At 45.4% G+C, this 27,405-nt stretch overlaps 1 protein-coding gene across 2 annotated transcripts in view; it reads right to left on the minus strand.

The window, feature by feature from the left end:
- Window positions 1–1,441: 1,441 nt before the first annotated feature.
- The window catches only part of MVK (mevalonate kinase), a 32,387-nt gene continuing 6,423 nt past the window's right edge, over window positions 1,442–27,405 (minus strand). For both annotated transcript variants that reach the window (XM_077295794.1, XM_077295802.1), the window contains exons 7-11: window positions 26,968–27,013; window positions 26,608–26,698; window positions 24,869–24,985; window positions 23,670–23,823; window positions 1,442–2,030 (exon numbers count right to left, since the gene is read on the minus strand). In XM_077295794.1, the coding sequence (XP_077151909.1) occupies window positions 1,876–2,030; window positions 23,670–23,823; window positions 24,869–24,985; window positions 26,608–26,698; window positions 26,968–27,013 (563 nt within the window). In that variant the 3' untranslated portion in view covers window positions 1,442–1,875. The remainder of the gene's footprint in view (window positions 2,031–23,669; window positions 23,824–24,868; window positions 24,986–26,607; window positions 26,699–26,967; window positions 27,014–27,405) is intronic.

Below are 27,405 nucleotides of genomic sequence, written 5' to 3' on the forward strand. Positions count from 1 at the left end.
TGTACTACAGTACACAGTAGAGCCTCTCTTCCCCAGGTGGGGGAGGGGGACAGACGCAGGGCTGCAGCTAGGAGACAGGGCAAGGATGGAGGCCCGGCATCCTCGCCATCTGAGGTATCCCAGGGAACAGGGTGAGCTAGAGCGCCCCCTAGTGCTAGGGCCAGAAAAGGTGCCCCTGGTCCCCGTTTACTCACCAGCCATTAGAGTGGAGAAAAATAGAAAAATGATTAGCAGCATTTTGGTCCAGTGTCCACGTCTGTAATGTATGGTCACCAGACCATAGCCCTATAAACCTCTTCCTTTGCCTGCTGGCATCCCTGGTTCCATGTCTGATTAGTAGGCCATGCAAAACTTCATCCTTGCAGCATGACACACGCATACAGACACACCGGGCCTACTAATCAGAAGAATCCATCAGGTAGGAGGAGGTTTGCACAGCTCTAGTCTGGCAACCACGGACTACCTATGTGGACGCTGGACCAGGATCTTGTGAATCTTTGTGCCCAACTCTAGTTGTCACCAATAACTTGGAAAATGTCACTGCAAAATGAACACTAAGCAGACACTTCATTATTCATGAGCAGATGGTATGTGACAAAATATAACAGAACTTTCTCATGTATACCTGGATTATTATAGCAAACTTGGCAATGGTTGAACATGTTGGTCCAGCACCTGTTGATTTGTGAGAAGAGTTTATGGAGCTAGAAGCTGCTGGTAGTTTCCCTTTAAAGGCATATTCTCAAGTTAGAAAGCCATACCCTACAGATAGGACAGGGAATAGCTTCCTGATCGTTGGGTGTCCAACTGCTGGAATCCCCACTGATTCTGAGAACTGAGGCTCTAAAGAGGCCTGTGAGAATGGTAGCAGAAGTTGACCATGAGCCCTGTCGCTCTATTCATTCTTATGAGAGTGCCGAAGAACAGGTCTCAGCAATCTTTGGTGGTCCCATAAAGAAAGAATGGTGCAGCACAGAACCGAGGCTCTTGTGAAGGGAGTGGTGGTCGATCAAGCATATTGTCACTCCAATCATTCATAAGTGGGACCACGTGAGATTGCAGAGATCTATGCTCGCCTGGTCTTTGCGATCCCATATGACACTAGTGGCCTGATCGACTTTCACTCCATTTGTGGGATCGTGGGGATTCCAGCAATCGGACCCCTAGCGATCAGGAAGTTATTCCCCATCCTGTAGATCGTGGGTAACTTCCAAGCTTGAAAACCCATTTAAGAAGTTGCTCTAAAGAAAACAAATTCTGCTTATCCTGTAACCACCTCGTTTTACTGCCGAATCCTGTATTGATCCTTAGTTACACTTTGCAATATTTAGACAAAAAGAGGATTCACATTTCTTCTTTGTCACTGGAAACAATCAATATGCAGGAGAAAGATTTTTTTTTTTTTTTAAGAAAACTACAAATATCACTCTTGTGCTCCAGCTAAATTACAAAAAACCTGTTATTAGTCTCATTATACAGTATAATACAGCTCATCTGCTACAGACAATACAATGTTTGATGTTAGTTTTCTCCAGGAATTAAATTAAATATCTTTCTAATTAATATATGTAGTCATTCCTGCCAAAACAGGCACACAGCACCCACAGAGAGCTCCTACAGATGTCCAGGTCTGGTTAACCTCATCCTTTGGAGGCTTCTTCTCAATCACAAGGATCCCAATTTACTTATTGCTGCATCTGAGTTTTGCAATGTAATTCACATCTACGCCTCTGGTATGTGCGGGATAAAGCTGGTAATTGTAGAATTATAGTAAGTTACTAGCTCCGCACAGCACCGGGAGCTCAAGACCTAAAGAAAGCACAGCAATAACTGCCATCTTCTTGGCTGTCTTTGCATTTCGTATGTTGTTGTTCTCTATGCTATTTCCAATGATCGTCTGACATCTTCAGGCAATGATGATGATGAAAAATGCAAAGTAACTCCAGGGGCTCCAATACTGGTCTCCCAGCACTCGTATCCACAGTCTGAAAGCTGCTGTTTGGCTGCATCCACCGTCGTGGGCACAATGTCTAAAAGAAGAGACCATTCATTTAGTGTATTGTAGATGCATCTATGGCCATTATAGCATTATAAAAACATATAGTTCTTAGTTTAGTTATTGTATTTACCACCACTCTATAAATGTAGAACGCAGGTCTGGTACTAGCGGAAACAAGAGCAGCTTTATGTTTTACTATTTTACAACCTTCTGTGAAATACTGCCACCTAGCAGACCGTAAAGGAACTGAACACTCAATCTTTGCAGGTGAAGGGAACAGTATTCTAGAATTTATCACAGGGAATAAAACCTCCCGTAATATGGCATAAAGGCACTGTGCACAAAAACATGTATGAGGACACCCTGTATCTAACAGTCCAGGAATACATTTACAGGACGCAACAGATTTCTGTGCGGATTACTGCTCCTAGAAGATGACAGCCATACTTTCCTGCAGGAATCTTACATTCACCACAGCTGTACTTGGACTAGATTAAAATACAACTAGTTAATAGGGCTGAAACCCAGTAGGAATCTTTATTTTCCTTTATTACTAGTGAATATGAATTAGTATTTTATTTAATGAGATGTAATAATACATTGTGTGCACAATTTTTAGGCAATTTGTATTTTTGATTATTAATTGTGTCATTGAACAACTACAGTGCTGTTGGTCAACCCAAGAGGTTAATAAACCTGAATATTTAATAAAGTAGAAGTGAGGTTTTGTCTTTCATAAAAAAAATATCTGTGTCCAGAATTATTAGACAACTATTATTGTGCAGAATTATTATGGAACTAAATGCACAATTTACATTTTCCATCTCAATTGCTTATTTTCATCTGTTAAAGTGAGAATAATACCCAAACTCAAAATGTAAAAAAAAAAAAAATACATTTCTGACATGAAAAAAAATATATACAGCCCTGGCAAAAATTTAAGAGACCACTGCAAAATGTTCAGTTTGTCTGACTTTTCTCTTTATAGGTATATTTTTGAGTAAAATGTAAATTCTTCTTTTAGTCTATAAACTTCTGACAACATGTCTCCGAATTTCCAAGCAATAAATTTGTATGTTTTTTCTGACAAAGGAAAATGGTCAAAATTAAAAAACAAAACAAAAAAAACCAAAAAAAACCCAGTGCTTTCAGACCTCAAATAATGCAAAGAAAACAAGCTCATAATCATTTAGAAACCACAATACTAATGTTTTAACTCAGGAAGAGTTCAGAAATCAATATTTTGTGGAATAACCATGATTTTTAATCACAGCTTTCATGCGTCTTGGCATGCTTTCCATCAGTCTTTTACGCTGCATCTGGCTCAAAAATGTAAGCAGTTCTTCTTTGTTTGATGGCTTGTGACTATCCATCATCCTCTTGATTACATTCCAGAGGTTTTCAGTGGGGTTCAGGTCTGGAGATTGGGCTGCCCATGACAGGGTTTTGATGTGGTCGTCTCTTAATTTTTGCCAGAGCTGTATGTGTATGTATGTGTATCTATCTATCTATCAGTAACCAATATAGCCTCACAAGTTTCTTGTTCAAATAATTTTATTGGTAAAACATTTTAACACTAATCTGTTGACGATTAACTTTTTGGGCAGCACCAACTGCAGCCTCTGAGACGCTGTTCAGAGAGGTGTACGGTTTTCCTTCAACATACATTTCCCGTTTAATGGGACTGTCAGAATGACTGCTCAAATCACGTACAGGTGCTTGGTGCTTCATGACGTGGCCAATCATTTATATACACCTTCACACATTCTTGTTTTCTAACTATCTCCACCCTTCTCTAGCTCTATGAAGCCAGAGCTGTCAATCAAAGAAGAGTAGAAGGGTGGAGATAAAGAGAAAACAGGTGGAATGTATTTAAATGATTGGCCCCGTCCATGAAGCAGCGAGCGGCTATATTTAGTTTTAACAGTCTTTCTGTGCCTCAACAGGGTCTAAGTCAGGTGAGTAAGGAACCATGAAATTATTCTTTCATCCTTAGGCCGGCGTCACACTAGCGAGTTTTACGGACGTATGAGAGGTGCAGAAAATACGGATTCTATACGGTACAATGATTCTCTATGGCCCAGCTCCTATCTGCCATATTTCACGGTCTTGTACGGCCGTAGAAAATCGCAGCATGCTGCGTTTGTCAGCGTATTGCGCAAAAAATCCGCCAATGAAAGTCAATGGGGGCAAGAAAAATACGGATTACACACGGACCAACAGTGTGACTTGCGAGAAATACGCAGCAGTGTTCTATAGAAAAGCCGGCAATTCAGTGCGGTGTACAGTAAAATCACACTGACAGGTTAGAATAGCTAAAATAAATGTCTACACATAGTATAGGGGGATATATATATATATATATATATATATATATATATATATATATATATATATATATATATATATATATATTATATTTATTACAGAGATAGATAGCAGAAAAGCCGGTAATTCAATTGCCGGCTTTTGCCATCTCCTTCCCAAACCCGACAGGATATGAGACCTGGTTTACATACAGTAAACCATTTCATATCCCTTATTTTTTTTACATAGTCCTCATTAGTAATGTTCCATGTGTCTGTGTTCAAAATTTTGGGGCTCTAGTTGGTAAAATAAAGGGTTAAATCACGGAAAAAATTGGCGTGGGCTCCCGCACAATTTTCTCCGCCAGAGTGGGAAAGCCAGTGACTGAGGGCAGATATTAATAGCCTAGGGAGGTACCATGGTTATAGGACCCCCCCCCCCCCCCCCCCGGCTAAAAGCATCTGCCCCCAGCCACCCCAGAAAAGGCACATCTGTAAGATGCGCCTATTCTAGCACTTAGCCTCTCTCTTCCCACTCCCGTGTAGAGGTGGGATATGGGGTAATAAAGGATTAATGTCACCTTGCTATTGTAAGGTGACATTAAGCCAGGTTAATAATGGAGAGGCATCAATTATGACACCTATGCATTATTAATCCAATAGTAGTAAATGGTTAATAAAACACACGCACACACACACACACATTAGGAAAAAAGTATTTTATTGAAATAAAGACACAGGGTGTTGTAATAGTTTATTATACTCTCAATCCAATTGAAGACCCTTGTCACCTGAAACAAAGTTAAAACAAAAAATCAACAATATCCCATACCATCCGTCGTTCAGTCTTGTCCCACCCTGTAAATCCATCTGAAGGGGTTAAATAATTTTACAAGCAGGAGCTCTGCTAATGCAACTGCGCTCCTGGCTGTAAAATCTAGGGAATGAATGGAAAGCAGGGGAACGTAGCTACCTAGACTTGAGGTGCTGCGCCCCCTGCTGGCATAACCTCAGATGAACTCGAGCATGAGAAAATAATCTGAAAAATTCCCACTGACATTTATATTCTGGGAAGGAGCCAATAGCCATAAAGATTCCAATGCTATTAATATCAGCTCACAGCTGTTTGCTTAGCCTTTACTGGCTAGATTACAGGGGGATCCCAGAAAAAAAAATTGACATAGGGTTCCCCTATAAAATCTAACATGCAAAGGCTAGGCAGACAGCTGCGGGCTGATATTAATAGCTTAGGAAGGGGCCATGGATATTGGCCCTCTCCCAGACTAAAAACATCATCTCTCAGCCGCCCCAGAAAAGGCGCATCTATAAGATGCGCCAAATCTGGTGCTTAGGCTTGCTCTTCCCACTTGCCCTGTAGCGGTAGGGAAATGGTTGGATGGGGGTTGATGTCACCTTTGTATTGTCCAGTGACATCAAGACAAAACGTTAGTAATGGAAAGGCGTCTATAAGACGCTCCCATTACTAACCCCATAGTGATATTATTACAAAAACAAAAAAAAACAAAAACACACACACACACAATAAAGTCCTTTATTTGAAATAATGACAGACTCCTTTATTGAATATAAATTAAACCATACTCACCGAATGCCAAATCCACTGACACCCATCTCCTGCAACAAAAATAAAATAATAAACCACAATATTCCTCACCTATCCACAGAGAAGATAATCCATAATGTCCCACAAAGATCCTGATCACTGAGAGCAGTCACTGATGTGACATGCTGCGATTTGTCTTGGACCGAGGGGCTCACTCGCACCCATATAAGCCTATGGGTGCGAGTGAGACAACGCACATCACTTGGATATCATCTGAGTGATGTGCGATATAAGCGGACCCCAGCAATGGAGGAGATGGAGAAATTAATTTCTCCGCCTCCTCCGCAGCTGTGCTCTGATCCTCCCTGTGCGATAGAATCGGAGCACAGACGCATGACACTCGGCTCCTGCTCTGCTGCGAGCAGGAGCCGAGTGTCATTAGCTCTCGCATCGGATGCAATATGCCAGTGTGACGCCGGCCTAAGGGAGATCGCTGGCAGCCGGGAAGAGCAGTCACATTTCCCGATGTGACTGTTCTACACTTGAGATCGCCGTAGGACACTCGAGATTACGTGGACTATGGCGAACAGGTGAGTATAGGGTGGTTTATTATTTTTTTATAGCAGACATGGGCATCAGGGATTGGGCATTAAGGTGAGTATATGTTTTTATATTTTACATTTTTTCTAGGAGATGATGGCATCGGGGATTTGGTGTGAGGTGAGTATAATGTTTTTTTATTTAAATATGTATGCAATTATTTGACTTTTTTTTTTCTTTTAAGTGTGAGCACAGGCGCCAGCTGACGAGAGACTAATTCTCCCATCAGTGGCTCCTGTCATCACTGTTATTAATGACAGCAGACATAGCCTGATGGGAGTAGTCTCATCGGCCCACACCTGCTGACCTACTGTAAACTTTTTAGCGCAGGTCACAGCTGCGGGGTCACGATGCCATCTGACAGCATGACCCCGCAGAACTCTGATAGACGGTGTCACTGGCGGCAGCGTTACCGTCGATAAGAACAACCACACAGGTGTTTTCCACGATGTCACAATGAGAACAGAATGGGAAACACGAAAGGAAGCCGGTAAAACGCAATCAAAAACTCAGCAAATCCGTAAACATTTTTATACCTGTGTTTTTGCTGCGGATTTGACTGACTCAATTGAAGTCAATGGGTGAAAAACGCTAAAAATCCACACAAAAAATTGACATGTTGCAGAAAAAAAAGTACTGCAAATACTCAAAGGAAATTTACTGATCATGTACACAGGATGTCAGGATTGTCAATGAATTAGCTTGCATAAGGATTCCATAGCATTTTTGGCCCATTTCTAAGCGGAAAAAACGCAGCGAAAAAACATCAAAAACGCACAGTGTGCACATAGCCTAAACATTGTCAGTAGGTTTAGTTGACTTTGAGTTATCTTCAACCCGAAAAGATCCAACTAGCTCATAGCAGTACCCTCACCTCCACCTCGCTGACGTCTGAGTCAAGGTGGAGGTCTGTGCTCATTACTGATCTAGCCACAGGTTCATTCAACTGGTCAATCAAGAAAACTACTATCCCATCACTCCATAAAACCTTTGAAAATTAAGTCTTCAGATAATTCTTGACCCGGTCTTATAATTTCAACTTCTGTGTCCTATTCAGTAGCGGTCGGGTTTCAGTCTTCTTTATCTTGGCCATGTCTCTGAGCACTGAACACCTTGAACTTCTGGGCCCTCCAGGGAGGTTGTACTTCTGGAATATGACAACCCAGGAGGATAATGGGTTCCTGGTCGCTTCAAGTTTGATTCTTCTCAAACTTTTGGCAGCTAATGCTCATTTTCTTTTTAATTTTTTTTGCGACCCTGTAGACTATTTGAAACAAAACTGCTGATGGTTCTGTCATCACACCCCAATATTTTAGCAATTTCAAGAGTGTGTCATCCCTCTGTAAGACATAACAATTTTTTTTACTTTTAAGAGTTGATTAAATCTCTTTTTTGGCCCTTTTTGCCTGAGGAAAACAAGCAGCCTAATAATTCTGCACACCTTGATAAAGGGTGTTGATATCCTTAGGCCACCCCTTCCTCATTACACACATATAGATCACCTGATCTGCTCCATCCAATAAGCATACAGCTTGGAGTTGGACAATCTGTATAAAAACGATGATATGTTCAAAATACTCACTTGCCTAATAATTCGTCACTGACAATTCGATGGAAAACTATTTGTCACGGTCATTAAACATTAGGAGGGACCTGTCTGAGCCCCTCATAAGGGCAGGTAGCGGTGATTATCATGATTGAGCTGGAACTGAAGCAATACGATAGATCATCTGTATTACATAAGCAACACCGGCACTCAGGTAGACATCATGGCTACTACTCCGTTAAGCTGGGTTCACAATCCGTTAGACGGACTGTGTTACACCGCAGCGTAAAGCGGTGTAAAGCAGTCCGTTAACGCTGCCATTAAGCCCTATTTTGGGCGCATCGCTGGCACACGCCCAAATGGGCGTGCGCTAGCGATGTGCCGTCATTGAGTGACGGACCCCTGGACGCGGGCTGCAGCGTTTCCGGGTCTGTCACCGCAGGCGTAGATAGAACATCTGCTAGCTCTATCTGCGCTAGCGCATGTCGGCACTTGCGTTAACGCAGCCCGTTTAACGCATGTGTTGAACGGACTGCTTTAAAGCAATGTGAACCTAGACTAACACTGGAAATTTAGATATATATTTTTCCTTACATAGGCAAGTGTATAAAATTGTTGATATCCGTGAATACATCATGATGCGGGTAAAAAGGAGATTTTTGTGTACTCACCGTAAAATCTTTTTCTCCGAGCCAATCATTGGGGGACACAGGACCATGGGTGTTATGCTGCTGCCACTAGGAGGACACTAAGTTAACACAAAGAATAACTCCTCCCCTGCAGTATACACCCTCCTGCTGGCTCTCAGTGAACCAGTTGGGTAAAAAAGCAGTGGGAGCTTAACATTTAACAAGAATGAACAATGGCAAAACCAAGACAACACAGAAAAAAACAAAGCCCATAGGCTAACAGGGTGGGTGCTGCGTCCCCCAATGATTGGCTCGGAGAAAAATATTTTACGGTGAGTACACAAAAATCTCCTTTTCTCCTACGCCTCATTGGGGGGACACAGGACCATGGGACGTCCTAAAGCAGTCCCTGGGTGGGAAACAATCCACTGCAATTGCTACTTGTACCCACGAGTTACAGATGCGGCGCTGCCGCCTGCAAAATTCGTCTGCCGATGGTCGCATCTGCCGAGGCCTGAGAATGAATTTGGTAGTGTTTTGTAAAGGTATGCAGGCCGGACCAAGTCGCAGCTCTGCAGACTTGTGCTGCCGATGCCTGGTGCCGAATGGCCCAAGACACACCTACCAACCGAGTGGAGTGAGCCTTAATCCCTGCTGGGACGGGGTGACCTCTCACTCTGTACGACTCCTGGATAGCAGAACGAATCTACCTTGCTATCGTAGCCTTGGAAGCGGCCAGACCCTTCCTTGGCCCTTCCGGGAGCACAAACAGAGCCTCTGACCTGCGGAAAGACGCCGCCCTCGAGATGTATCTCCGAAGAGCTCTCACCAAATCCAGTGTGTGAATAGCCTTCTCGATGCGGTTGACAGGTGTCGGGCAAACAGAAGGCAAGACAATTTCCTCATTAAGGTGGAAGGATGAGACAACCTTCGGTAGAAAAGATGGGGGAGTTCTCAGAATCACCTTATCTTGATGAAAAATGAGGAAGGGAACCTGACAGGACAGAGCCGCCAGTTCAGAAACTCGTCGGATGGACGTGATCGCAACCAGGAAGGCAACCTTCCAGGACAGAAGAGACCGTGGAACGTCCTGCAGGGGTTCAAAAGGAGCCTCCTGCAAGACACCGAGGACCAAATTAAGGTCCCATGATTCCAACGGCATCTTATAAGGCGGGACCAGATGGGAGACCCCCTGAATGAACGTCTTCACCTGTAATCTGTTGGCAATCTTCCGTTGGAACAGGACTGACAGGGCCGAAATCTGCCCTTTGAGGGAACTAAGGGCGAGCCCTGAATCCAAACCCGACTGAAGGAATTCGAGGACGGAAGGGATGGAAAAATCGAGAGGACAGCGTCCTCGGTCTTTGCACCATGAGGAAAAAGGACTTCCAAATGCGATGATAAATACGCATAGATGTAGGCTTCCTAGCGCTGATCATGGTAGAAATGACATGACCCTTTGAGAGAAACCTGCCTGAGTTAGCACCCAGGACTCAACGGTCATGCCGTCAAACACAGGGCCTCAGAGTTCTGGTGGTAAATGGGGCCCTGGGACAACAGGTCCACGCGATTCGGTAGACGCCAGGGGACATCGGCGACAAGTTGAACTAGTTCGGCGTACCAGGCCCTGCGCGGCCAATCTGGCGCAATTGGTGCCACGGAAGAACTAGTGTATCTGCCCCGATAGCTGTTGGATCATGGGAACGAGCTATGAAGTCGGGAACCTTGGAATTTAGCCGTCAGGCCATCAGATCCACGTCCGGGACTCCCCAGCGACAGCAGATCTGGTGGAAGATCTCTGGATGGAGAGACCACTCCCCGGAGTCGAGGCCTTGACGGCTTAGGACATCTGCTTCCCAATTTTCCACTCCGGGGATGTGAACCGCTGAGATCAATGATCGGTTTTTCTTGGCCCAGCGGAGAATGTGGCCTACCTCGTTCATGGCCGCCTTGCTGCGTGTTCCCCCCTACCCGTTGATGTATGCCACTGCTGTGGCATTGTCAGACTGAATCCTGATGGGACGGCTCGACAGGAAGGGGTGGAATTGAAGAAGGGCCAATCTGACTGCCCGAATTTCCAGGATGTTGATGGGCAGGCGGGCTTCCTGACGAGACCAGCGTCCGTGGGCAGTGTGATGGTGAAACACTGCCCCCCTGCCCAGAAGACTAGCATCTGTTGTCACCACTAGCCAATGAACTGGGAGAAAGGATTTTCCTCGATTCAGGGAGGATTCCAGGGTCCACCACCTGAGAGATTCCTTGAATCGCTGGGGAAGGAGGAAGCGACGATCGAGGGAGAGCGGGTTCCTGTCCCACACGGCCAGTAGAGCGTGTTGTAATGGCCAGAGGTGATGGGGGCGTGTCCTGGCCATGGGGGCGTGTCCTGACCATGATGGAGGAAGGCTGCTAATCCCTGAGCTCCTGCTTTCCCGGCCGAATAAAGCCCTGCAACAGCCCAGAAACTGACTTTACCGGAGTCTATGCCTGCTAAACGGAAGCCTGCATGCCCCAACACCCCTTCTGGACCCCCTGTGGAGTTCTCTGCGAGTATATCTCGCTTTTTAAGAAGCTCTGGGAAGGGGCCTTGGAGCTGCACTGATCCTAAGATGGCTGATCCCTCCCCCAAGCCCTGCAGCACTACACGAGGCAAAAAACAAACAGAGAGAAGGAGACACCGCAGGCCCGCACGGAGGTTTCCAGAGCGTCTGTCACCAGTCTGTTTACTCAGGAGAGGCCGCTGGAGGCCCCCCTGCAGGGGGTCTCAGATGAAGGTACCGGAAGGGAAATGGAGGATGGTGAGGGCTCGGATCATGAGACTGGACAAACAGAGGGAGAAGCGGTGAGGTCCTGGACACAGAGAACTGAGCGGCCTGTGCTGCAGGAGACTCGGCTGCCTCCTAGCCTGTCACCTCGGCCACTTACACCTGCAGAGGGGGTGCTTCAACAACTCTCTATTCAGAAACCGGGCTGTGGAGCAGGTTCTCCCCCCTCTACTAAACCACCCCACAGAAGCCACAGGGGGTGAGCGACGAGTGGAGCCGACCATCAGTGGAGGCCCCAGTGGTTCCCCTATTTTACCAAATATGCGGCCACAAGATAGCCCTGACCCAGACATGTGGGAAGCTTTTAAGGCCCGTATTAGCAACGTTCCAACTAAAGAAGAACTTGAGGGCTTTATCTCCAGGGTGGAGAACTCCTTTAAAGCTGAAACGATGGCCCTGAGAGGGGACGTCTCAGCTCTGGCGGGCAGAGTCACACTTACTGACACTACTGTGGAAAATCTCTCCAACAAGATCCTAGCCCTTGAGGATAAACGGTCAGCCCAGATGTCCACCTTTGAGAGCTTTCTAGATCATATGGAGGACTTGGAGAATCGGGAGAGAAGGCAAAATCTGAGAGTGAGGGGTCTACCGGAATCAGTCCAAACCAGTGACCTAACTGCGACTCTTCAAACTTTGTTCAACTCCATTAGGAACACTGCCCCAGAGTTGGGTATTGAATTTGACAGAGCTCATAGGTCGCTGGGTCCTCCCCCTGAGGATGGAGGTCCCCCTAGAGACGTGATTTGTCGTTTTCATAGGTACCAAGTTAAGGAAGAAATCCTCAACTGTTCCAGAACGACCCAGGAGATCCGATTCCAAGATTACCAAATTACAGTTCCTCTCGGATCTGTCACGGAGAACCCTCCAAAAGAGGAGAGCTCTGCGACCTCTACTTAACCTCCTTCGCCAGAGCCAGATCCCCTATTCTTGGGGATATCCTTTCCGCCTTCAGGTTCGGCGGGGAACCCAGATGGTGTCCTTATCTCACCCCAGGGAGCATCGTTCATTTCTCTCCCTCTTGAACCTCGAGGATCCGGGCTTACAATTCCCTGACTGGCCTTATTCCGTTGGTCAGGATATGGGCCCTATGCCACAGCGCCGAAAGAGGGCGCGTCGCAACCGTGGAAGAGGCCGCACTAGTTCTCGTGGTCGAGGACAGATCTGTAATGATGTATCTGAAGACGGCTGATTTGCAAGCGTCCAGTATTTTTAGTTCAGTCGGTTGTAGACCTTTAGGTCTTTGGTCTAGCTTTAGGCAGTAATGGCCGTGTTGATGATATATGCTTTGCTCTTTTCCCTTGGTCATTTTCCCTTCCCTCTCCACTATTCCATTCTCTTCCTTCCCCCTTCTTATTCTTCCCCCTCCCTCTCCTCTCCTTTGATTACCCCTTCCCCCCCCCCCCCCTTTTTCTTCTCCCTTTCCCTCCCCCTCTGGTGGTTCGGTTGTACTGGGTAATTTGGTGTATTTTTTTTGTCTCAGGGATGTTCGCCGGGGAACATGGTGTGTTATACAGCTATATTGTTTATCGAATCCGTCGGTATACGATTTATTTTGTTATATATTGTTTTGACTTTCTTCCTTTCTTCAGTGGAAAGGACACGACCCGTTAAGGGGTTATACGGTTGGTCCAAACCGTGATATTCGTGAAACGACTATACCCCATATCTTAAGTAAGAGTTTTTAATTTTCAGCTCCCCCGGGGATACAATTTTCTGCTATATTCCTTGTTTCTTCTATATTTGCCTACTCTTTTTCTCTTCTTTTTCTTCTAATTTGCTGCGTCTTGTTTTCTGTTATCTCTCAGGTGGCAGGATAACCCCCTTTTTGGGGCCCAACGGTTGGGTACTCGACGTTCTATTGAAAAATGGGTTCCTTAAAATTTGGTTCCCTAAATATACGGGGATTCAATACTCCCCAAAAACGAAGCCACGTACTTTCAGATATGCACAACCTAGGGGTTCAGATACTTTTTCTTCAAGAAACTCATTTTAGAGCTGACCGGATACCAGTTGTCGGGGGTAAACTTTATGATAGATGGTCCCATAGTTCCAACCCCGAATCGAGGACAAAAGGTGTCTCAATAGCCTTTTATAAGAATTTAAATATCATATTGATAGACAAGGTCATAGATGAAGGGGGACGCTATATTTTTATGAAAGTTAAAGTTGCTGAACGGATCCTGACCCTAGTTAACTGGTATCTCCCGAACCGGGAACAGCCTAAGGTCTGTAAGTCTCTATTGTTAAAATTGTCTTCATTTGCGGAGGGCCAGGTTGTGATAGGTGGTGATTTTAACTTTGTCTTTGATCCCAAACTAGATACCTCCTCTGGTCGGGGGGCGGTCCCATCGAGAAAGGTGAGAGCCCTACAAAAATTCTTACTTAAACTTCATCTGATAGATGTTTGGAGAATCCTCAATCCTAGAGGTAAGGATTATACTTTCTATTCTACTCCACATAACTCCTACAGCAGAATTGACCTTTTTCTGGTCAGCAGGGGGGTTTTATCTTGGAGGCCTGATGCCAAGATTGGTAATATGGTTCAGTCGGATCATTGCCCTATTTTTCTGTCCTTGGAGATACCCGGGCTGGCTATGAAAAAATTCTCATGGAAATTGAATGGCAACCTTTTACGAGACACCACCTGTTTGAGTGATTTGAAATCTGACATTGCAGCATTTGCCCATACTCATGCGTCAGATCCCACACCTCAGGCAATTAAATGGGAAGCACTGAAGTGCGTCATGAGAGGCACCTTAATCAAACATGGGGCTAGAATCAAAAAACTTCAGACTGAGGAAATAGACGCTTTGCTGTCACAAATTCAGACCCTGGAAAGCAGGCATAAGAATTCGAGGTCCTCTGTGACTTTGGTCGAGCTTACTACAAAAAGGCTTGAACTTAAAGGCCTGCTGGATAGACGGTTTATGGGTGACAAGGAAAGAACTAAAGGGTTTTTCTACAAAAGAGCTAATGTTTGTGGGCGCCCTCTAGCATGACTGCTTCATCCCAGATCGGGTCCCACCCTTATCTCATCACTCAAAAATGATAAGGGCCAACTGGTCCATAGTAATGAGGAGATCCTAGAGGTCTTTCAAAAGTTCTATAAATCCCTATATATCATTAGGGGCAGGTTCGCTGATTTGGATCCCACCACGTTGAAAAATAAAATTAAATCTTATATGAATAGGATCAAGGTCCCGTCCCTCCTTGAGGCGGATTTGGCGGTCCTGGAAAAGGACGTAACCCCTGAGGAGCTGGCAGAAGCTGTTAAATCTACGTCCACCTCTAAATGTCCTGGGCCGGATGGGTTCACTCCCTTTTTCTATAAATCCCTTCTATCTGACTTGCTTCCCCAAATGGTCCTCACCTTTAATGCGATTTCTGAGGAGAATAGTTTCACCCCCCAGTCCCTAGAGGCTCATATTTCTGTTCTGCCAAAGCCTAATAAGGATCCCCTGCTGGCCGGGAGTTATAGGCCAATCTCTCTGATCAACGTCGATGTAAAATTATTTGCTAAGGTATTGGCTGACAGATTGTCGGGACTTCTCCCACCTATTATCGACCTTGATCAGGTGGGCTTTGTCAAGGGCCGGGAGGCGCGGGACTGCATTATCAGGTCTCTTCTCCTTATTGAGAGGACCAAGATGCAAAAGTCCCCTCTTTGTCTTCTGTCGATCGACGCGGAAAAGGCCTTTGATAGAGTCCACTGGGACTTTCTACGGGAGACCCTGACCCATATTGGCTTACAATCCAATTTCCTGGGGAAAATTATGTCATTATATTCAAAACCCTCAGCTCGTGTTAGAGTCAATGGATCCTTGTCCGATCGTTTTTATATCCAGAACGGTACTAGACAAGGCTGCCCGTTGTCGCCCCTATTGTACGTTTTAGTTATTGAGCATTTGGCTAAGGCTATCCGAATTAATGACAGTATCTCAGGGATTCAGGTTGGAAACTCTAACCATAAAACGGTCCTATTTGCCGACGACATCCTCCTCTTCGTCTCTGACCCAGTCGTCTCTTTTCCAGTGCTTATGAAGGAGTTCGAATCCTTTGGGGATTTAAGCAACTTCAAGATTAATTACTCCAAAACTGAAGTCCTAAACATTTCTCTATCTTCTTCCGTGGTGGCTTCCTTGAAGCAGACCTTCCCCTTTAGATGGCAACAGGATCAGATTTCATATCTTGGGGTGAACCTCACCTCGGATCCTCTTCAATTATTTTCTTTGAATCATCAGGTCATTTTGAACAGGGTGGGATCCCTTCTGGAGTCTTACGGCACATCGAGGCTGTCGTGGCTCGGTAGGATTCAGGTGGTTAAGATGGATATCCTGCCGAGATTTCTTTATATCTTTCAGGCGATTCCCATTTGGCCACATAAATCGTTTTTTATTAACATACAGTCCTTGATTTCCAGTTTTATCTGGAAGGGGAAAACACCGAGGGTGAGTTACAAGGTTTTATCTAGGCCACGCCAGTTTGGTGGGGTGGGTCTACCCAACCTCCGAAACTATTGCAGGGTGGCCATATTAGTTCGCCTCTTGGACTGGAAATATAAAATTAAATTTAAAAAATGGGTAGAGTTGGAACAAGAATGGTCCGATTTGCCTCTTCATTATCTACAGTGGATCCCAAAGCAATATGCTCTTCAACGGGGGAGATTTTCCTTCCTAACCTCAGAGGCTATGAGGGCATGGCACTGCAGTGGTGTGAAGGGGGTCCGCTCCTCCTGGGGCCAGCCTTCTTACATCTATTTTTTGCAACCCGGCATTTCCTCCGGGCATTCACAGGAAAGCCATCATGGGATGGAAATACGAGGATGACATACGGGTTGGTGATATCTTACAGCGTGGCGAGATTCCCACCCTCTGTTCCCTCCAAACCCAATCTCCCTCCAATAAACTTCTTTGGTGGGAGTATTTGCAGGTCCGGTCCTTCCTGGCCTCTTTGAATTTGCCAAGGGGTTCGAACTGTGAACTCTCTCCCTTGGAACTGTTGTTTGCCGGTGGAGACGCCCCGAGCAGGGGAATCTCTTCCCTCTACTCAATTTTTTTCAACACCTGTCTCTGACGCAAGGCTCTATTTCCAGTCTGCTTGGGAGAGGGATTTGGGGCGGACTTTGTCGGATGAGGAATGGGAGCGTTGCTTCCTGATGAACCATAAACTCCCGAGTTCCAGTGAGGCCTCGGAGAAGGGGTATAAACTGCGATATAGGTGGTACCTCACACCTGACAGGTTACACAAATTTTCTCCCTCAATTTCAAGCTGCTGCTGGAGGTGTGGAAATGGCATTGGCTCCCTTTTGCACATCTGGTGGGGCTGCCCCTTGATTAGAACATTCTGGGACCAAGTGTTCCGAAATTATGGTTTGATCACAGGCAAGCACATCACCGGTACTCCGGAGATGGCATTGCTATCCATGATTCCCGGTTCGGTGGGATCCCAAAAAAAGGACATCCTTAAATTCTGCCTAGCAGCTGCTAGGACGGTGATCCCCCGCCGATTGCGAAACCCGGTTCCCCCCGATATTGTGGAGTGGTTTTCAGAATTTGAAACCATCTTTAGGATGGAGGAAATTAATGCAGACCTTTCACAGACAAGGGTCTCCTTTTTAAGTATCTGGACTGAATGGATTCTATTTAAAGATTCTGCTCGTTTCCCTGACCTGTTTACCTGAATACACCTGTCTATTTTACAGTCGATTACTAAGCTACTCTTCTTTTCGTGTTCTAATTCTATATTTCTTTTTTTGAGCCCTGCCTACTTGGGCTCCCCCCTCTATTTCCTCCTCTTTCTATCTCCCCCCTGGGTGAGCTGTTCACCTTCCACCAGTTCGGTGTGATAGGTCTGTACCATGATTTACCAGTTACTTATATAATGATACTATTTGCGTACATGTCTCGCTCTAGGGGACATGGGCGAACTGATTTTAGGTATGCTTTCTTTTATTCACGGTAATGAAAGTCCTCGCCTGTTGCGGGGGCAAGGAGTTATTGCTTATATGTTTAAGTTACCGTGGTCATTCTAGAGGGTTTACTCCCTCTAACTTTTTTTTTTCTTCTCTCTTTTATGTAAGATTTATGCAAGGTTTGTGAACGAGTGTTTTTTGTGTTACTCTTCTCGAATTGTATATTATAAGGAAAAGTACTTTGATCATTGTCGTAGTTTTCAACTACTGTTTTTCTTGTAAAATTCTCTTCTCTTTAATAAAAATTATATTTACCCGTAATGGCCAGAGGTGTAACTGAGCGAATGGGACCGCCTCCATAGCTGCTACCATCCTGCCGAGGACTCTTATGCAGAAGCGTAGAGTGACAGTGGGGTTGGGAGAGCTTCTGAGCTTCCCGCTGTAGGACTGAGATCTTTTCTGGGGGAAGAATTACCAACCCCTGGGACGAGTCCTGTATCATTCCTAAAAAGGAAATTCGCTGAGCTGGTACTGGGGAAGATTTTTGGAAGTTTATCTTCCAACCCAGGCGAGAATAGGTATCGACTGTGATGGACACGGCCTCCTTGCAGGTGTGGAAAGAGGGGCCTTTGATAAGGATATCGTCTAGATACGGTAGCACCACCACACCTCGGGTCTGAAGGATGGCCACGGCAGCCGCCATGACCTTGGTGAATACCCTGGGGGCGGAGGCTGAAGGGCAGAGCAGCAAACTGGAAGTGATCTTCCTGAACTGCGAAGCGAAGGAACCTTTGGTGAGAAGGGAAGATTGGAATGTGGAGGTACGCATCCTGGATGTCTATTGACGCCAGGAACTCGCCTTTTTCCAAAGAGGCGATGACAGAGCGAAGCGATTCCATCCGGAACCGTCACACTCTGACGAACCTGTTCAGCAGTTTTAGATCCAGTATGGGCCGTACTGTACCGTCCTTCTTTGGAACAATGAACAGGTTTGAATAAAAACCTTGAAACATTTCGCTTTGAGGGACTGGGATGATAACCCCGTCTTCCTTTAGGGCACTTATGGCCTGGAAGAACTTTGCTGTCTTTGCCTTGGGAGCAGAAGACCGGAAGAAGAGATTTGGAGGAAGAGAGGAGAATGCTATCTTGTATCCGGAGGACACTAGATCGCGGACCCATTCGTCGTGAACGACCGAAAGCCACGCATAGCTGAAAGAAAGCAGGCGGCCGCCTACTTTGAGGGAGTCCTCCGGATACCGCAAGGAGTCATTGTGTGGGGGACCTGCCCTGTCTGGACCCTCTGGCTCCTGACTGTCTAGGCCTGCCTCTCCAAGACGGGGAGGGTTTGTAAGAGGTCTGGGGACCTCTATCCCTTCGTTGTGCCCGGCCCGGTGTGGAAGATGTGGAAATAGAGGACCAATTTGAGTTGAAGCGGAAGAATCGGGACCGAGCCTGTTGCCGTTTGTTCCGAAAGGGCCGAAAGGGTCTCTGTTGTGGAAGAAATTGACTCTTTCCTCCAGTGGCGTCGGAGATTAGTTGGTCGAGCTTTTCGCCAAAAAGGCGGTCGCCCTGATACGGGACAGAAGTCAATGACTTCTTGGAGGCCGAATCCGCGCACCAGTCCCTGAGCCATAGGGACCTCCGGATGGTGATGGCGTTTGCTGCTGCTTGTGAAGCACAGATAGCAGCGTCCAGGGACGTGGTAACTACAAAATCTCCGGCTCTGGCTATCTGAGTAGCGAGGTCTGCTTTCTCCGGAGGGAGATCGGTATCCAGTACCGCTGCGGACAGGACCTCTGCCCAGTGGGTCATGGCCTTAGCCACCCACGTAGCCGCGAATGATGGGAAGAGTGCGGCTGCTGAGGCTTCAAAGGCTGAACACGCCATATTATCGATCTGAAGATCGGTTGGGTTCTTAATAGAGGCCCCTTCTGAGGATGATAAAATGGACTTAGTAGACAGGCGAGATACCGGAGGATCTAACGGGGGAGATTGAGCCCAATTCTTCATTAGGTCCTGGGCAAAGGGATATTTTGATTCCATGGACTTCTGCCCTGTGAATTGTTTATCTGGACGGATCCTGTGGGATTCAACGATATCCTTAAATTCGGGATGAGTGGCGAACACTCTGTGGGATTGCTTGGCTCTTTTAAAGGAGACGGCATGATCCACTTTAGATGAAGGTTCCTCCTCAAGTTTTAAGGCCTTATTTACTGACTCAATGAGAGTCGAGCGTCTCCTGATTGTGATGGAATTCCTGATCTATGGACGTGTTAGAATCGTCCTCTGAAACAGGATCTCTGCTAGCCCTGATGGAAGGGGAGCGAGAAGCGGAGCTCTCAAATCCTGAAACCCGATGACGGTCTGGGGATATGGCATAAGCCCTTTTTCTGCAAGAGCGAGAGCTGGTACGACCCCTAGAGTACGAGGGTTTCTGAGGATCAGGAGCGTCGTGTGTCAGAGTGCCCTGAATGGAAGGGGGGTCTCGGAACGATTCCAACTCTTTGTCAGGGATGCCATAGACCGGGTAAGGGAGGCTGCCCACTCAGGGGGACCGGGCTCACTAGGTTCGATATCAGTAACAGGAGGTTCCTGAACAGGCACCGGTTCACAAGCTGTGCACAGTGCAGTATTGTGACCCCGGGGTAATGAGACCTTACAAGAGGTACATGAAGCAAAAAATACTGTGTGGGTTTTCCCAGACTTTGTGAGGCCTTGATTGAGACATAGTGGCCTTGAGGAGAGCGCTTACTGGCAGGGGAAGGGTTAAGCTATGTGTGTGCAGCTTACCCAGGGGTCCTGTGTCTTGAGTCCCCAGGGGAGGTCCGCGATATCTATGTCCTGAGGGCTGATGAAGAGGGTTGTAGCAGCGCTGCAGTATCAGCGTTGTGGGAGTCCCAAGATGGCCGCCGAGATCTTGTGGGAGCACTTCTCACACAACAAGAAGTGCTGGAAAGGGTGGGCGGCGGTGAATGCCGGTGGGCGTGGCTACAACTCGGGCCTGCATGAATGGAAAAGCCGGGGAGTACATTTTTAAAACAGCCTGCAGTTGCGGCCTGCGGCGCCGCGACCGCTAGAGGTGCCATTGGTCAGCCACGCACATTTTAATAAAAAATGCCTTGCGGACACCCACAGACCCGGGCTTAATGCCCTGTGAGGAACCTTCCATACCCTGGGGACCAGGACCCTCCCACAGCACCTCGGCCCCCGCAGTGTACTTACAGTAGGTGCGGTGGGCCGGTGCTCAATCCACCGTCGCCATAGTAAGGGAGGGGGTGGAGAGCTTCTGCTGCCTTGCGTCATCCGCTGTATCAGTGGTGATGCAGTGGGGGGCTGCACGGACACCATAAACATTATGTCCGGCTATGCACCTGGCTCCAGGAGAGGTAGATGGAGGGCTACTCCATGTGGTCGCCTGCTATGGGGGGGGAGAGAGATCGTAACGCGAAGGAACCGTCGCCCGTAAGGTGAGCTCAGGGCTGGCATCCAACGTCGCAGGAAAGGATACGGGAGGGACGCTCCACGTACTTGCCTGTTGATGGTTCAGGGGAGATCGGAACCAAGAAAGGATCAGTTGCCCCCATTCACTCCGTTAACGGAAAAAATAGAACGAAAAATAAAAAATAGAAAATAAAAACGGTGGGGTCTGAAAGCAGACCCAAGTGCCTCCTACAGACACTAAGCAAGAACTGGTTCACTGAGAGCCAGCAGGAGGGTGTATACTGCAGGGGAGGAGCTATTCTTTATGTGTTAACTTAGTGTCCTCCTAGTGGCAGCAGCATAACACCCATGGTCCTGTGTCCCCCAATGAGGCGTAGGAGAAATATTTATTATATTGGTGGTTTTATTGGTATTACCAAAATCTATTTCAGAAAAAAAGATAGCTGGGAAAATGGAAGTATTCTGCGCTTACTGGAAGGATGACATCCACAATACATACATACATACATACATACATACATACATACATACACTCACCGGCCACTTTATTAGGTACACCATGCTAGTAACGGGTTGGACCCCCTTTTGCCTTCAGAACTGCCTCAATTCTTCGTGGCATAGATTCAACAAGGTGCTGGAAGCATTCCTCGGAGATTTTGGTCCATATTGACATGATGGCATCACACAGTTGCCGCAGATTTGTCGGCTGCACATCCCAAAGATGCTCCATACAAGGCAGGATGGATCCATGCTTTCATGTTGTTTACGCCAAATTCTGACCCTACCATCCGAATGTCGCAGCAGAAATCGAGACTCATCAGACCAAGCAACGTTTTTCCAATCTTCTACTGTCCAATTTCGATGAGCTTGTACAAATTGTAGCCTCAGTTTCCTGTTCTTAGCTGAAAGGAGTGGTACCCGGTGTGGTCTTCTGCTGCTGTAGCCCATCTGCCTCAAAGTTCGACGCACTGTGCGTTCAGAGATGCTCTTAGGCCTACCTTGGTTGTAACGGGTGGCGATTTGAGTCACTGTTGCCTTTCTATCAGCTCGAACCAGTCTGCCATTCTCCTCTGACCTCTGGCATCAACAAGGCATTTCCGCCCACAGAACTGCCGCTCACTGGATTTTTTTTCTTTTTCGGACCATTCTCTGTAAACCCTAGAGATGGTTGTGCGTGAAAATCCCAGTAGATCAGCAGTTTCTGAAATACTCAGACCAGCCCTTCTGGCACCAACAACCATGCCACGTTCAAAGGCACTCAAATCACCTTTCTTCCCCATACTGATGCTCGGTTTGAACTGCAGGAGATTGTCTTGACCATGTCTACATGCCTAAATGCACTGAGTTGCCGCCATGTGATTGGCTGATTAGAAATTAAGTGTTAACAAGAAGTTGGACAGGTGTACCTAATAAAGTGGCCAGTGAGTGTACATACATACATACATACATACATACATATATATTTGTCTAAGGGGTACTTCCGTCTTTCTGTTGGCATCTTCCGTCACGGATATTCATTCGCTGATTGGTCTCGCCAGCTGCCTGTCATGGCTGCCGCGACCAATCAGCGACAGGCACAGTCCAATTAGTCCCTCCCTACTCCCGCTCCATACTCCCCGCAGTCACGGCTCACACATGGTTAATGCCAGCGGTAACGGACCGCGTTATGCCGAGGGTAACTCACTCCGTTACCGCCACTATTAACCCTGTGTGACCAAGTTTTTACTATTGAGGCTGCCTATGCAGCCTCAATAGTAAAAACATCTAATGTTAAAAATAATAAAAAAAAAAATCATTATATACTCACCTTCCGCCGCCTTTCCAACGCTCCAGTGATTGGTCCATGCAAGCGGCAGGTTCCGGTGCTAAGGTTGGTGTGCGACAAGGACCTGCCATGACGTCACGGTCATGTGACCGCGACGTCATCACAGGCCCTGCGCGAGAAGGACCTGCCGTGACGTCACGGTCATGTGACCGCGGCGTCATCACACCCTCGGACTGGAAGCTGCCGCCTGAACCGAACACAGGCGACAGAACTACAAGGGGCCCCTTGGAAGGTGAGTATATGTTTATTTTTTATTTTTTAACCTGTGACATACGTGGCTGGGCAATATACTACGTGGCTGGGCAATATACTACGTGGCTGGGCAATATACTACGTGGCTGGGCAATATACTACGTGGCTGGGCAATATACTACGTGGCTCTATGCTGTATACTACGTAACTGGGCAATATACTACATAACTGGGCAATATACTATGTCGCTGGGCAATATACTACGTCACTGGGCAATGTACTGCGTCGCTGGGCAATATACTGCGTCACTGGGCAATATACTGCGTCACTGGGCAATATACTGCGTCACTGGGCAATATACTACGTGGCTGGGCAATATACTACGCAACTGGGCAATATACTACTACGTGGACATGCATATTCTAGAATACCCGATGCGTTAGAATCGGGCCACCATCTAGTCTGATATAATTACCTGGTTTATTTTCAACGCGTTTGAGAGTCACCTCGACTCCTTCTTCAGGACAGCCATACATGTCTTGTTTTATGTGTGGTTGACCTGAAGAAGGATTCTGTGGGATTCAGAAACGCATTGATAATATATTAGCATATTATAGCCAATTGTGGATGTCATCCTTCCAATCAGCGCAGAATACTTCCAATTCACGGATATCTTTTTCTGACACTCTCAAAGCTGCAACATCTGGATTTTAGCCTTTTCAGTGGTTGTGTCGCACACACCCATGCAAATGGGGCACATTTACTCGTTCTTTCCTCTTGTGTAAGACCCTATTGCACTTTTATATCTTATCTATATCTAAATCCAGTACTTACCAGGCTGGAGTAATGTGATTGCACAGCCACCACCTCCAGCTCCAGTCAGCTTACTATGCAGACCATGGGAAGCAGTCACCTGACACACTTTGTCCAATGATGGGTGACCGACACCGATTACATTTAAATGATGTTGATTAATGTCAATTAGTTCCTGGGAAAAAGGAAAAGCCATAGCATAAACAAAAAGAAATAAAAACAAAAACCAGCATGCTAAATATTCTCCAGGATGATTGAACCTACAGTATAAGTGCTAATTTGATGTATCTGCTGCATAATGCACCACAGCTGAGCCCCGACATTTATAAACTGGTGCACACGCAAATCCCAATAACTAGATCTGGCACATCTTGATGCTGTACACTTTTCAGTTACAGACTTGTATATCTAAATGCTATTGCACCAGTAGTATTCAGGGATGTAACATGTGGGGTCCACACAAATCTCTAATCAGGGTTCAATTATCATGGGTCCTTAACCCCTTTCTGTCATCGGACGGAATAGTACGTCCGATGGCAGAACCCTAATTTTGATGCAGACTCCGACGGTGAGACCCCATCAAAGCCAGGACATGTCAGCTGTTTTGAACAGCGGCATTTAACAAGCGCTTCTGGCCATGAATACGCGCACCGCTGACCCCCGTCATGTGATCAGCAGTCCATCAGCATGACAACCAGAGGTCTCCTTGAGACCTTTATGGTTGTTGATGCTGGATTGCAGTGAGCGCCACCCTGTGGTCGGCACTCATAGCAATGCTCTCATAGGGGCGATCTGAGAATCTCTCCCATGTAGCAGAACCAATCAGGCTATGCCTGCTTCTAGTCTCCGATGGAGGCTATTGAAGCATGCCAAAAGTAAAAGAAAAAAAAAAATATATAAATATAAAAAGTTTAAATCACCCACCTTTCACGACATGGTAAAACCAATGGTGTCATTCAAAAGTACAATTTGTCCCACAAAAAAAATAAGCCCTCACATGGCCATATTGACGGAAAAATAAAAAAAAGTTATGGCTCTGGGAAGGAGGGGAGTGCAAAACGAAAAAAGGTCCGGTCATTAAGGGGTTAATAGCACTGGTATTCAAAAGGGTCAAAGGGACATTTTAGGCTCTAGAGCACAGATGTGACTGTAACCACTGCACATAAATAATACCTGGGACAGGATTTCTATTTTTTGGTTATCGTCCACAGAAACCTTACCTCCAATATAGAATAATGTTCTTTAGAAAGCCCATTATCAGCAGTTCGTAGGACTCGCTGGCACTCTTCAGATACTGCATTGATGGATGAAAGTACAGGCTCCATGATTTCTGGATACTGTGAGAATAGATGCTTACTGTTAGGATCAAAAAGTATCAACACCTATATGATATAACAAACTACAGCTCTTTATACCAAAAAAAGGTCTCATGAAGCTATGCAAACAAATAAAAAAAACACAATACAAAAGTTATGGCTCTCAGGATAGGATGCAAAACAACTACGTAAATTTGGTATTGCCATAATTGCATACCCACAAAAATAAAGTTAACACCTTATTTGTGCAGCAAATTATAATTTTATATTTTAAAGATGCCAGAGCATTCCTGTGTTTTTACTAAAATATTAATATTTGAGAGTCCTCAGTAGTTGATAGCTTTTAACGGTTAACTGAAAATATGATAATAAATAACACTATTATTTCGAGACTACTCAGGTCTCTTCATAGGGATAAAATAACAAAATCTGAAGGGTCACATATTTATACACAATAGAACATAGAACAGTGCAGTAAATAAGACAAGTGATTGAAGGAGAACTATCCGTAGGGGAAGGGCAGCAAATAGCCGAGGACTTCATAGAGTGTGAATGTTTTATGGTCCTCCCATAGAGCAGCGCCAGGGTTGTGATGCCCCCAAATGGTCTGAGGAGCACATTCACACCATCATAACCCTGGACCAGACCTCAATCAGGGACAATACATTTTTCACAATCCTTATGTATGAGGACTCTCAAATTCTAATATTTTTCTATCTACTGGCCAACAAAGATATTTTTTTACAGAGTTTTTACTATTTCTTCCCATAAAGCGTTAAGTATTGGGTTTTAAGACCCCCAAAATGGTGTCACTGAGAAATAGTACTCGTTAAGTATATATATATATATATATATATATATATATATATATATATATATATATATATATATATATATATATATATATATATATATATATATATATATATATATATATACACACACACACACTCACTCACATACACACACACACACTCACTCACATACACACACACATACATATGTATGTATGTATACACACATTATAGATAGACAGATTTATATTTATTAAATTAGCATGGTCCTTCAGGGGTTAAAGACGTGCGTTTTCAAAAACGCATGGTTATTTTCAAGAGTGGTGGAATATTTCCAGATGGCCAAGTATTTTCTTATTTTTAATGAATAACTGTACAGCTCTTATAAATGGAAAACCTTCTCAACACAAAATACAAAAATATACTTTATCTTAAACTCCGCTACTATTACTATTGTCAAATTGGGGAAAAATTATGTTTTTGTCTTGGAGACAAGCGGGGATACCGTGTCTGGACACAAGCACAGCACCTATCAGCGTGAATAAGTCCATTCTGTGTGCCTAAACCTATCTGCGCAAATACCAGACGCAGACCATGCTGTGCCTTATATGACACTACAGTCATTTACTTTTTTCATCATAGTACGTAACTGATGAAGGTCCAGATATAGGACCGAAACGTTTTTGGCTACTACGATTAAAATCTCACAAGCATTAAGTTGAGTGGCAGGTTCTTTCTTCTAGTATTACATGGTGTGGGAACCTACCTGGGCTCCACCAGTAGTAGTGCACACAGCTTTATCTTTGAATATGCTAAAAACCCATTGACAGATAAAGAATAAGAATGCACCTTGAGCAGCTTGTCTTTCACCCCCGATACAAGAGTCTTGGTGCTGCGTGGGACACGCGTGTTTGTGAGTAAGATCTGCAATACTGGTACCCTAGAAAGATAACTCAATGTTACAACGGGTAAAGGTATTGTTTTGACAGTAATAGAATTCTAGGATACCAAATAATCCTTGCTAATAATAAAGTTATTTATAAGAATAAATAAGGACAAAAATGAAAAATACTAAAAGAACATAGTAATAAACTCTGGCTGAAGAAAACTGACCACAACAAAGCTTGAAAATTTCTTTTTCGGGAAACTTCCTTTTACAGAGCAGTCGTGTCTTATATAACAAAGTAGAAAAAAAACCTCAATGTTTACCTTTCAATTGGGGTTATCTGGCCAGCCTGATATCGTAACGCACCCCCTACAATGAAAACAAGATATCTGCACATATTCTTTTTCCAGCTCATATCCTTAGTAGTTTGCTACCATTGCAATAAATGATTAAAATAAATCCTGGCCATACACAATCAATAGCTGGAGGATCAATTTGTCTGACAGATATCCCTCCTGAACCACTGTATGCATAGTTAGGTCCAGAAATATTTGATGAGGAACAGCACTGCAGCCAAGATAGGCGAAGTAGGAGAAGCGTTGGCCTCCACTGCAGTCCTTTGGCTGTGAGGTCAAGGACAAATGGCTGATATATGACCCAGGACAAGACTCCTCCAACAGACAATGGTACGAGATGTACTCTTTGAACCTGGCTCTGACCCCTCCTAAGTCTTTGTGTGCCCCTCAGGTATTGACTTGGAC

This window comes from Ranitomeya variabilis, chromosome 1 (assembly GCF_051348905.1).
Source record: "Ranitomeya variabilis isolate aRanVar5 chromosome 1, aRanVar5.hap1, whole genome shotgun sequence".
In the NCBI taxonomy this organism is placed as follows: domain Eukaryota; kingdom Metazoa; phylum Chordata; class Amphibia; order Anura; family Dendrobatidae; genus Ranitomeya; species Ranitomeya variabilis.